At 39.5% G+C, this 12,922-nt stretch overlaps 1 protein-coding gene across 1 annotated transcript in view; it reads right to left on the reverse strand.

The window, feature by feature from the left end:
* LOC136877423 (uncharacterized) overlaps positions 1-12,763 on the reverse strand; it is a 105,441-nt gene extending 92,678 nt beyond the window's left edge. Inside the window, exons 1-2 of the mRNA XM_067151445.2 lie at positions 12,453-12,763; positions 11,947-12,107 (exon numbers count right to left, since the gene is read on the reverse strand). Coding sequence (XP_067007546.2) covers positions 11,947-12,107; positions 12,453-12,510 — 219 coding nt within the window. The 5' untranslated portion in view covers positions 12,511-12,763. The remainder of the gene's footprint in view (positions 1-11,946; positions 12,108-12,452) is intronic.
* Between the last annotated feature and the right edge of the window lie 159 nt (positions 12,764-12,922).

The following is a 12,922-nucleotide window of genomic DNA, read 5'->3' on the forward strand; positions in this document are numbered from 1 at the left end:
CTCAATATCTCAATGGTTAGTGTGCTGGCCATTAATCCAATGGATTCCACATTCAGTTCCTGACCAAGGCGAGGATTTTAACCTTCAATGGTTAATTTCCCTGGCTCAGATGGCAGGACCTAGTGTTTACAGTGCACTACATCCTCTGGTATAGGCTAGAGCAATTCTGTTACTTTCATTGATCTGTCTCTGTCTTATCCTTGGCTTTGACAATATGAAAGTGACTGAGGTATGAGCGATGCTAGTAGTGCCTCTCCTTATGCAGCCAGTCCCTGCTATGAATGGTGTGAAAATGTTGCTCATAGGGTCAGTTGGTGCATGCATTTCAGTGGGCTTGGCAGACTGATATGTAATCGCAATTCCTGGCTCGGTGAGGAAAGCAACGGGAAACTACCTCACTCCTCATTTCCCTAGTACGCCTCTTCAGTGACGCCTAGGCCATTTATGACAGCTGATGGTGGAGCTGTTGAGGATCCAAGCAGCCTGAACTGAAAAAAACGCGCGCATACGCGCACACACACACAGACTGAATGTGTGTGCTGTTTTAAACATCACAGTCCATACACCATTAATTAATCACCACCACCACAACCAACATTATTCATTTTCCTCATGTCTGAGCATCGTGAAGACACTGGATGTGTCTTAGGTCTTACATTTATGAGGTAGCACTGCCACATTATGATCTTTGAATTTTCACAGGACACTGAAATAATAAACTGATTATTAACTTCACTTGACCCATCCATCTAATTGTGGTCCTTACATTACTTCTTATTTCCCTTCCACGATATAAATATATCTTATCACCAGCCTTTACAGTCACGGTCTCTTATCAATATGAGACAAATGAAAAAGGGTCATAATGAAAGTTATTTTTCTCTCACGAACTGACATGCCTCCAGGCAAACCATGAAGTGCTTTCCTTGTGATACACTCTCCACAGATGTTGTAAAGCTGAAGGGATAGGATGCAGCCCAGCTTGATACCCCAATAAACAATGAAGTCTGAGAACACATCATCAATCTTTACTGCTGCAGTGCTACAAGCATATATATCTTAAGAGTGATATCAAATGTGGAGGGACACCAAACTCATCAAGTACCACTTACAACCTTCCCCAAGCAACAGAATCAAAGGCCTTTTAGTAACCAAAAATGCAGACAAATACACAGACACAAAATCCGTGATGTTTTTCAATTATCTGCCTCATACTGAGAATCTGCTCTATTTATTTAAACATTGTCTTTTACAGAGGTAGCCTCCAATTACAAAAGTACATAATACATACATACAACATTTTAAAGAAACTACCATGATAGAGAATCCGTTGCCTTCCTCGTTACAACCTATGGCTGTGAAACTTGGATGAACAAAGCTGATCGAAGGAAGATTGATGCCTTCAAATTGTAGTGCTGGGGGAGACTTCTGCATATTCCTTGGATCACAAAAATCACAAATAGAGACATCCTTGACACCATCAGATCAAGGATGTCTCCAGAGGAGAAAAATAACAAAACAGCGACTCTCATATTTTGGCCATGTAATACACGCTGGGTCACTGGAATCATCAATTATTCTGGGAGCAGTTAACAGCGAACAAAGACCAGGTCACCCAACAATCCACTCTGTTGACACCATCAAAGCAGACACCAAGATGGGAATAGACCAACTGAAAGAAGCAGTACAAGACAGAGCAACACGGTGAACCATGTTCCAGAAAGTGTCCAAGAACTGACCTTGACTGAACAGGTAGCGATGATGTCTCTTACGGGAATATAAGAAGCCACCACAGAACCAGTCCAGACTGCAGCGTTTGGACCTGCAATCTCTTTTATGGTATTGTTAGGAATGTCTAGCATTTTGCAGGTCTTTACAAAAGGGCTCGGTATCATTCCATCATTCCATGAGCCCCCAACATCAAACCAATCACCTCAATACATTTCAGGTTGTACTTGTTCTTATAGCAGGGCACGGTAGGTTCATAGAAAGCCTTCTCATTGTCAACCTCCTGTGGCTGGTCTGAATTCAGTTCGAACCTCATGGTTGGATCCTGTTTTTTGAGTCTCCTTTAAAGGCTATGGTGTCTATTCGCCTTATGCTCCCTTGTATAAAGATTCCAGAGACTTCCTCACGAGTGATTCTCGGCTAGCATGTGATGAATGGCGTGGTGACTGGCACTGCAAAGAGTTTCACCGTGCAAACAAAAGCCAAGGACGTGTGGAAAGGTTTCGATCTCACTGTGGCAACACGGACAGTGGTTACCGTCCAGACTTCTCCCCGGCGCAGCTCGGACTGCAGCAACATTACACGTCATTATGAGGGTGCCCTTTCATTTGGAGCACAAGAGTCCGTTTGGGTGCTGGATCCAATTATTAGCAGGGGTGTAGTGTTTACCCTTATGAATTAGTTTACATCATGCTTGATATTCCATGTCACGGAGCTCAGTCTTAACTTTACGAGCATCTATACAATTGTCCCTGGTATTTAAAATTTTTCCAGAACTTTCTACAAAGGCGGATCAAATATAAACTGGAATTTAAATGTACCGCTGCTGTTGGTAATAATTCTGAGGCGGGGCTTTGGCAGATATTGGTGGGGGTGTCTGGAGAAGGGGTTTGCGCGTGCGAATGGCAGTGGAGAGCTGGGCTGCTTCAGTACGCCATGAGTGAGCAAGAGGTGCACACGTCTGTTGCACAACACATTATCAAATTTCTCGCAAAAGAGGGCACAAAAAATTCCACAATTTTGAGAAGGCTCCGCGCACAGTTTGTGGAAGAAACACTTTTGCAGACTCCAGTGTATGAGTGGGCTAAAAAATTTGTGGCAGGAAGAGAAGCTGTAGAAAATGAACCTCATGAAGGGAGACCACGGACAAGCATTACTGCAGACAACACTGTTGCCATTCGTGACATTATTGGTGAAGATCGGCAAATAAAAATTTCCCAAATTGTTTTAGCCATAGAAATAAGTTACAGAAGTGGTCAAACCATCATTTGCTCAACCAGGAACAAAAAACTTTTCACCAGGAAGTTTCTCAGAGACTCCTGCCTCACTACGAGGAGGAAGGAGAGGATTTCTTGTGTTGTATTGTGACTTGTGATAAAACTTCAGTGCATCATTACACCCCACAATCAAAGCAAGCCCACATGGAGTGGCGACGAAGAGACAAAGCAGGTCCGGTCAAGGTCAAAATACACCCATCTGCTGGAAAGGTGCTTGCAACAGTTTTCTGGGACTCCGCGGGCATTTTGCTGGTAGATTTTCTTCACGAACAAAGGACAATTAACGCAGCCTATTACTGTCAACTTTTGGATGAAGCAAAAGCTGCATATTACAACAAGCTTCGCTGACAACCGATCCGAAACGTCATTCTTCTCCACGACAATGCTAGGCCGCATACTGCTGCTTTAGTGTGGGAAAAACTGGAGAAAATTCACTGGACACCTCTGGTACACCCTCCGTACAGTCCAGATTTATTGCCCAGTGACTACCATTTGTTTGGACCACTCAGACAAGACCTAGGAGGACAGCGGTTCGATGACGATGCAAGTATAGAAGAGTTCGTGCGCAACTGGCTCTGCACATGCCCCTGTTCTTTCTATCAGGATGACCTCAAAAACTTACCAATCTGATGGAGAAAATGTGTATCGAAGGCAGGACACTATGCCGAAAAGTGATCTCTATATGTGTATTTTATTGGTTGATGCAATAAATTTTAAAAAATAATTCCCATTTATATTTGATCCGCCCTCGTAATTTCAATTGACATAGACGTCACTTTCCTCATCCAAGTTGCCGGAGTTAGTGATTTATGGATTTGCAGATTTTTTTGAAAAAAGAAAAATTGTGTGCAACTTATTTGAAACTTTGAATGTAATGAGTCATAAGTTATGAGTTTCATTATGGTCCGTATTGACAACTGACCACTATCAAAGGGTAGAGAAGGGTCCACATATTCAATACCATAAGTATGTATACTGTCCTATAAAACTGGGACTAGTTTCAACCCCATATATATTGGGTCATCTTCAGCTACGCTACAATTGGAAGACATATGCATACTTCTTCTTCTTCTTTTCTAGCCTATTTCAATCCACTGCTGGATATAGGCCTCTTCCATGTGCTTCCATCGTCTTCGGTCTTGAGCCACTTGGAACCAGCGTGTTCCAGCCAACAGCTTTGGTATGCCAGAAATTTACAGTCATAATTTAAACCATTGGTGAAGTCCGAACAACACATCCAAACTTGAAGCTAAACGACACATCAAAACAGTTGTGCTATGTCGTCGCTCTTACAGCACTCATGTTCTTGAGTTGATCTGGGAGTTCGCACCGATGAGCAACTTGATTTATAATTTATGTTTGTTTAATGTAATATGGGTATTCATTTTCATCAGATGTAGTGATCTATTGTTTAACTTGGTCTGATGTGAATGTCTGAAAAGAAAATAATTTGAAGTAAGAAGGGAAGCTAGAAGATAGAGATAAATATATATAGCTATATGAAACTCACCCCCGTGTTCGTAAGTTACATTCGCTATCAAAGGGTAGAGAAGGGTCCACCTATTCAATACCATAAGTTTGTATATTGTCTTATAAAACTCGGACTAGTTTCGACCCCATATATTGGGTCATCTTCAACCACGCTACAGTTGGAAGACATATGCACACATATAACCAATAATAAATTAAACACTTTGGTATGCCACAAATTTACAGAATTTAAACCATTGATGAAGTTCAAACAACACATCCAAACTTGAAACTAAATGACACATCAAAACAGTTGTGGTTGATGCCGAACTATGTAGTCGCTCTTACAGCAGTCAAATGTTCTTGAGTTGATCTGGGAGTTGGCAAAGATGAGCAACTTGATTTATAATTTATGTTTGTTTAATATAATATGGGTGATGACTTTATGTAGCTTGAAGGGGAACATTCGTAATTTTGAATGGGTATTCATTTTCGTCAGATGTAGTGATCTATTGTTTAATTTGGTTTGATGTGAATGTCTGAAAAGAAAATAATTTGAAGTAAGTTATAAAGAAAATAAGGGAAGCTAGAAGATAGAGATAAATATATATAGCTATATGAAACTCACTCCCATGTTTTTCGTAAGTTGCATGCATCTGATAAGGACACCAACACCAGATTGACAGTTAAGAGGGAGCAGGAGTATAGTTTATGATGGCAGGAGTTGGAGGAGGGGCGGGTAGGTAGGTTTGAACTGATAGGTGGACTTGACGTGTCTTTTTTCCGTTTATACTCTGTGCATATAGGAATGATTATATCAAATAGAATATTAGGTTTTTCATTTATTTCATTAATATTATGGTTAGGGTTAAAGTAAGTTACTGTTCTGAATAAATGTAACAGTTCTCCAATATGTTGAGCATGGTGCCCTTCATATCCACTTTTATATTTATCCCTTTTTATGTAAACTTTAAAACAAGTGTAACGACTGTTTTAAAGTTTACAGATAAGCCTAGAAACAATAAGTCTGCCAGTTTTAATGTTATACAGTCAGCCCCCTTATTTTTAACATCAATGCCTTCACACTTAGTTTTGCTGAAAAAGTGCTTAGACACTTCAGTTGCTTCTGAAATTCTTGCTAGAACTGACAGTAGTGAATTCTTTTTCAACTAACTTCGGCACTTTATAAATTAGCTCCCTCTCACGTTTATGCACCCAGCTTCTTGCTTTTTACTTTTGAGTTCACAGCTGGCATTGTCTTGGCAAAAGTTGACACCTTCCCACCCAAGGTTTGTTGTTGTTATTATTATTATTATTATTATTATTATTAATTATAATACAGAATTTCACACAATGTGCAAGTTATTATTATTATTGTTAATATTATAAGGAAGTATAAATTATGCAAATCTTACTTGAAATTCCTTACAGAGGAGAGATGTGTTCATTGCAATGTCTAGGAACCAACCAGCCCACCCCCAGAAGTACACTTACTTTTATAGCCTAATAAAGAGCAGCATCCACTATTGACCACTGCTGAAGTAGCTACTTGCATTTCCATTGGGCAACGTGAAAAGGGATGTGACGTCATTCCCATCAATGATGTTAATTTTTTTCTACAAAATTTGCTTTACATCGCACCGACACAGAAAGGTCTTACGGTGATGATGGGATAGGAAAGACCTAGGAGTGGGAAGGAAGCGGCCGTGGCCTTAATTAAGGTAAAACCCAAGCATTTGCCTGGTGTGAAAAACCATCTTCAGGGCTGCCAACAGTGGTGTTCAAACCCACTATCTCCCGGATGTCCGACTCGTTGGCTGAACGGTCAGCGTACTGGCCTTCGGTTCAGAGGGTCCCGGGTTCGATTCCCGGCCGGGTCGTGGATTTTAACCTTAATTGGTTAATTCCTACGGCACGGGGGCTGGGTGTATGTGTTGGCTTCATCATCATTTCATCCTCACCACGACGCGCAGGTCGCCTACGGGAGTCAGATAGAAAGACCTGCACCTGGTGAGCCGAACCCGTCCTGGGATATCCCGGCACTAAAAGCCATACGACATTTCATCTCCCGGATGCAAATTAACAGCTCCACGCCTCTATCCACACGGCCAACTCTCCCGGTGATGATGATAATTAGACTGCGTAACTAACCCCAGCAGAAAAAAAAAAGAAAGCACAAATAAATAGAATATGTAATGGAAACAATGTGGAATAGAGAACAGCAAATATTCACAAGAATGTGTCGCATCGAATGCACTGCACTTGCCCACATAGAATGCTCTACTATCGCCCTAGGCGAAATAGAATACGCTGTTATGTTACAGAATGCTAGAGACCTAAAGCCGCTTCCCGGCCCTAATCTTTGATTGCCCTTTGCTTGGTCATAGTCCAATGGTTTTGTTACTAGCCACAATGATAAATGAATTCAGCTACAGAATGATCTTAGTTCCTAAGTAAACAGGTTGGCAGCATTGTTGACTGCCCAACCACGTCCTCCACGAGAAGTAAACAAATGACAGTCATTCCATGAGTAGCTGAATGTAGTGAGTATTGGGTGGCACAGCATCAACTATTAATCATTGTCTTAAACATAATTAATATCGCAGTCACTAAATCTGTTTACCAAACCTACACTACATGACTTTACTTCACATACAATCACTTATCGTAACCATAGTTTGCCCAGGTTAGCTATAAAAAGGTATATTTAACATTGCTGTGTAAATACTAAATAAAGCCAACCAATTTTTATTTTGGCAAAAAATTAACACTTTATTCATATAATTAATAGAGCAGGCAGAACAAAATTTCACTTCCTCATCTTCTCGGGAAACAAGTTGTTTCAACAAAGCTGCAATTATCAGGCACGGTGAAATCGTTTGCCTGTCAATAAGCGCTGGCTTCTTCTGGGATAGAATTCTGCTGTGAGATGAGAATGACGACAAAGGCCGGCAGAATGATCACTCACGAGATGTACTGATGTAGAAAAGATTAAGTGCTTGGCTATTCCATGCAAGCGCAGAATCTGCCACTTTCTTCTGTTAGTTCTCTCCCTCACACAATAACAGTCATGAGTTGCACTGTAAGCTTGGCCCATCTCTACAAGAATTCAAGTACCTTGGGAGCATGGTCTCAAACAAGGGTGGAGCAGGTAAAGAAGTAGGTACTTAATAGAGTGGCCAATGGGTCTAACCTCATACGTCACCTTAACTGGGACTAGAAGGTACCCCTGCAAACCAAGATGTCCTTGTATAAATCATATCTTCTTCCCATTCACATGTATGTCCTAGAAACCTGCACGATGTGGACTAGAGACATTAGTAAACAGCAGGCCTTTAAATGAAATTTCTTAAGAATGCCACGTACAAAACATGGCACGATCATGTGAGAAATGAGGATGTCAGATCATCTTTGGGAGTGGAGCACCCTCTAAGACAAAGGTCTGCAAGACTTAAATGGTTCGGGCAGGTAAAGATAACACCAGGCACTCCATTACCACATGCATACATTGATCAGACAGTCAGCGGAAGAAAATAACCAGGGAAACGATGGCTGGACCAACTGAAGACAGACGTAGAGAGTAGAGGAGGGGACTGGAGAGTGATTGGAAAGAGAGACCTACACGGACAGACAATGCCAGCGAGAGCTCATTCAACACCACCCTACCCAGCATGCTGGAAGGGTTATATCATCATCATGATTTTGGCGACAATGGGAGGAGACTGGAAAATAAATAAGTCTTTTCTGCTAGTTTTACATTGCACAAATTCAGACAGGTCTTATGGCAACAATGTGAAAGTCTGACAGGGCTAAAATACAGTCCCTGGCGTGAAAATGGGAAACCACATAAAACCACCTAGGTATCTCCTGAATGTAAGCTCACAGCTACATGATGAAAACCATGCAACCAACTTGCTTGGCCAGGAAAGAAGTAGCTGTGAACATTGGAAAACCCATGAGACCATCTTCAAGACTGCCAATGGTGGGGTGCCAACCCATCATCTCTCAAATGCAAGCTTACAACTACAGAGACTGTATCATGCTGTGAACTTGCTTGCAACAATGAAGATGTCCACTGGTTCATTCAATCAGTCCATCAATAAACATATGTTAATCAATCTTTACAACACAACGTATAAAAGAGTAAGTAAAACCCTTCGACGGCAGGTGTCAATTTAAACTGTTTCACGTGAAGGTTAAGAAATTTGAATTAATTCAGGTGTGTGAATGAATGTGTATGTTAAATTATTACTAATGATCTGCATGATGGCACTTCTGTACCCGGCGGGCATACTTAGGAAAGAGAAAAGGCATATACTGTAAAAAATTATATGGAGCGATACCTTAGCTAGAAAGAAAAGACCTTTCCTTTACGCTTGCCAGGAACCCACCATGCCACTCCTAGAATTATTCTTAGTTATACAGAAGAATTAAAACCAAGATTATGTAAATCAACAAAATGCGACTATTTGCTATGTTCCTATTGGCTGGCCAAGTTCCGCATCACCTCTGAGAGTTCACATCATGTTCAGGCACAGAGCTGCCACCTTCAGTAAAAATAACAGAACCACGAATTTGGAAATTGTCAAGGCGCCTGGGTGATGCAAGTGCTCTATACGTGACGTGATTACAGACCAATGATCTTGTCATGAGATACTAGAAGCTACAGTGACTATATTGATATAGTGCAGTTAAGTCTGTTCAATTTCTGATGGGCCGCATCTGGAGTCGAGCTTGATCTGCCATATTCCTCCCTAGCACTATATTGTAAACACGTTTCAATAGTTGTAGTTCGCAGAGTTGGTGAAAATGCCAAGTTGTTGTGCATTCAGCTGTACCAACAGGTCACAGAAGGATTTATCATGACTGTATTTCCTAGGGACCCAATTCGAAGGTAGCAATGATCTGCCATGTTTAAAAGAGAAGGGTGGTCTCCTTCTGACGCACCGTGTTTATGTGAAGTAAGTCCATGATTCTTAATGTTTTTAAAGATAATCTAAGTATCCACAATATAGTTTGCTAGAATGACGGGCATGTTACTTAATTTCACTAGGATCACTTCAAGCCGCATATGTGGGAAATGTGTGAAATTCATAACCCTTGATGTGGGAAATAGTACGAGGATGGAAAAAGAATTCCGGTTCTAAAATGTATTGCCATTCCCACAACTTTCTCTCACAGAGAGCCTCTAAAAAGAAGGAAACTTCCCATCACTCGGAAACCATGTGGTCCAGAAAGGAAGAAATATGAAGGAAGAAAGGAGAATACACCATGTTCTAATCTACAGATATTGCAGTGATAAGTACGGAAGAGAATGTTCTAATTTTTAACTAACAACTGCTTCACCAAACGAGCCTGCAACAGCAAGTTGCAGCCTGCCTCATTCAAATACAGACAGTAAAATCATAGTGTGAGAAGTAGCAGTGGTATGAAAACCATAACAAAAAGCTTGGAAAGAAAAATCACAGACTGAAACACACATTCTAAATTCAAACATTATCAGACAAATCAAAACAAATGATATGGATAGCGTAACGAAAAACGTGATAAAAATGTTCAATAATGCTCAGGTTTGTTTATTAAGCGGAGAAAATACATTTTAGTCCAATGCAACGTTAAAAAATTCTCTCAAAATAACATTTTCTTGTAGAAATACAGACTATGAAGAGTTCTTGGACCAAAATTATCCACTCCCCCCCCTAAGAACCCTGCATAGAAAAGTCCAGAATATTCGGTTTCAGCTTTGCATTCTGGAGGGTGTTACTAGGTTCCCCAAAATAAAAGATGATCTCTTTAGAACTAAAAAAACAAAACAATGTGGTCTATTAATGGAGGAAACTGCCATTAAAACAGGGAGTGAATAAGACAATACACACAATGTATTCACTGGGATGTTCACCTTACCTGAACCCAATGTGCAAGTTACATGTTTTAGTGTTTATTTTGTGTAGATTATCAAGTAGATGGAAACAGACAACTGCATACTTTTTCACCGGAGACAATACAGATGATGCTGTGTATGGAAATATCAATTCTGACATTACAGTGAAAACCTAAGAAATAGGTCTTAATATTTTGGCAGTTGTGTCAGATATGGGTGCACCACATCAAAGATTTTGTAGGCATGTTAGTGTAACTCTAGGATGTCACAGTAAGTTAATTAATTATTTCTTGTATCCTTGTGACAAAAACAAGAAAACCTATGACATTCCAGATCAAGTTAACCTTTTCTAGAATATTAAAGGCATGCTCAGTAATTTTTAAAAAAGTTATTAATATCCCACAATCAATTGCTGCAAAATCTAGACATGAGCCTGACATATTTGAGCACCTTCAACTTAATAGAAAACTTGGATGTTATTGTCTGTGTCTGCTAATGTCATAATTTAAATATGTAATAGAAATTATAATTATGAGGTTTAGTGTGTTTCTTTTTAATTAATTCTTACAATTTTTTGCTTTTTTTGACCCTAACCTTGCCTTGATACAATCAGCTGTTAAGAGTGATTAGGAGGAATATGGTAGCTGCATGAACTTTGCTACACTGTATTAATATAGTCACTGTACTAGAAGCTATTGGGCCATTTCACTTGCTCCCAGACTAATAGTCTTGTCCAGACCATATTCTACCCTATCCAGACCAATGGTTTTGTCCAGAATGTATCCAAACCAATATTCTAACCTATTAAGACCAAGGGTCTTCTCTCCTCTTAATTCTCTGACATTGGCAACCCTTGTTTATTACTAATAACGTTGTCAGAACCATGCCATTTTTGATCTCTGACCTATCTTTCACCTGCTGGGTACAGCAGCTTTACCATCTGCTTATAACCGTACATGTCAAGCGAAGTGTAAGGGGTTTGACTTATTTTAGAAGAGGATGTGTGTGTGTGTGTGTGTGTGTGTGTGTGTGTGTGTGTGTGTAAATTTATAATGACTGTCCTAGATTATGGTTAGGTTCTCTTGAGTTAACAGAATATTGGTCTCCTCTCTTGCCAGGATAAATAAAACATTATTATTATTATTATTTGTAAAGTAAAGTGAAGATGTTAGACTTTGTTCAGGAGTATGTGTTGAAGTTATTTCACTGTAAGTTAAGACAAGTTATTTCTGATGAGTGACAAATAAGTAATAGGCCTAAATGGCTGCCTCACTGGCCCCACCCTCCTAGACTTTTACTAGAGGAAAAGAAGTCTACTGTGGAATCAAGTTACCACCACCAAAATCTCATATAATCAGTATATGTACCATGCCTGCCCATGAAAATGCTTTAAAACATGTTTATGATAAAAAAAGAAGACATAAATTGACATCTGTACCATATACCAACACAATCATGACTTAAAACCACAAAGACAGGCCCAGTTTCTAATTCCTACTGTGAAAGTAATAGTTCTGAAATACCATAAATTTAAATCGTCCAGTGTAAATTATAGAAAAAGTATTCTACTGAAAGAATATTCAAGCATACCTCCCCAAAATGCTGAGCAATGGCATTATCTTTCCAGGAGTAACTGAAGGTGCCATTTGGAGACTGATCATATATATTGAACAACTCTGCCTTTAAAGTTATATTGGCTCCACTAACGACAGGTCCATTATGTGACAGTGTCACATAATATTTCCCAAGGCCTAGAATATATAACATTAAATTATTTTCAGTCATACAATTTCAAGGATGAATTCCATTTACAAATAATGTAGTCAAAATGAAAAAAAGGCTGGCAGTTCATATTCTAACATATTTATAGCTTCAGTGTTTTAAATAATTCCGGTGATTTATTTTTCTAAATACATTTACTTTAGCACCACGGTACCTCGTAGGGCCTTATACAAATGCTTGTGCCTTTTGGACAAACCTTTGCAATGTCAATTCGAGAAGAAACTACTTGCATTTAACAAGTATTTAGATTAGATTAGCAACTGACAGCTAGTCTAAATACAAAGAATAAAAATGATAAGGAATAAAATACTCACCAAAAGAGATCTGAAGGATGAAAAGTAAAATCACAAGACATTTTCGATTTTTTTCCATGTCAACTACAAGCAAACGCAACCAGAAAATTCATGTGCTATAATGCGCCTCGATGGTTTGATGGTTGGTGAATGACGGTGTGTGAGTGAACAAAAGTACCGAAGTTCCCGAACAAGCAGTGTATGGAGTGTCTAATGGATACATTTCTCTCAAATCTGTTTCAGCAGAGTAACATTTTAAACACGCCATTGCATAAACTTTGAAGATATGATATAACAGTTTAAAATGGTAGATTAATGGACGAAATTTCATAGATTGAATATTTTAGGCTGATTATTACAAATCTACTTGTTATAGGTCTATTTCATATTGTACAGTTGGCGAAGTTGCATTTGTTTATGTTTATTCTTGACACCAGATGTCAACACAAGACTTCAAAACAGTAATGGCCTTGAGCTTGACTGGAAGGTTG

The sequence above is a fragment of the Anabrus simplex genome, chromosome 7, assembly GCF_040414725.1.
Source record: "Anabrus simplex isolate iqAnaSimp1 chromosome 7, ASM4041472v1, whole genome shotgun sequence".
Lineage (NCBI taxonomy): Eukaryota > Metazoa > Arthropoda > Insecta > Orthoptera > Tettigoniidae > Anabrus > Anabrus simplex.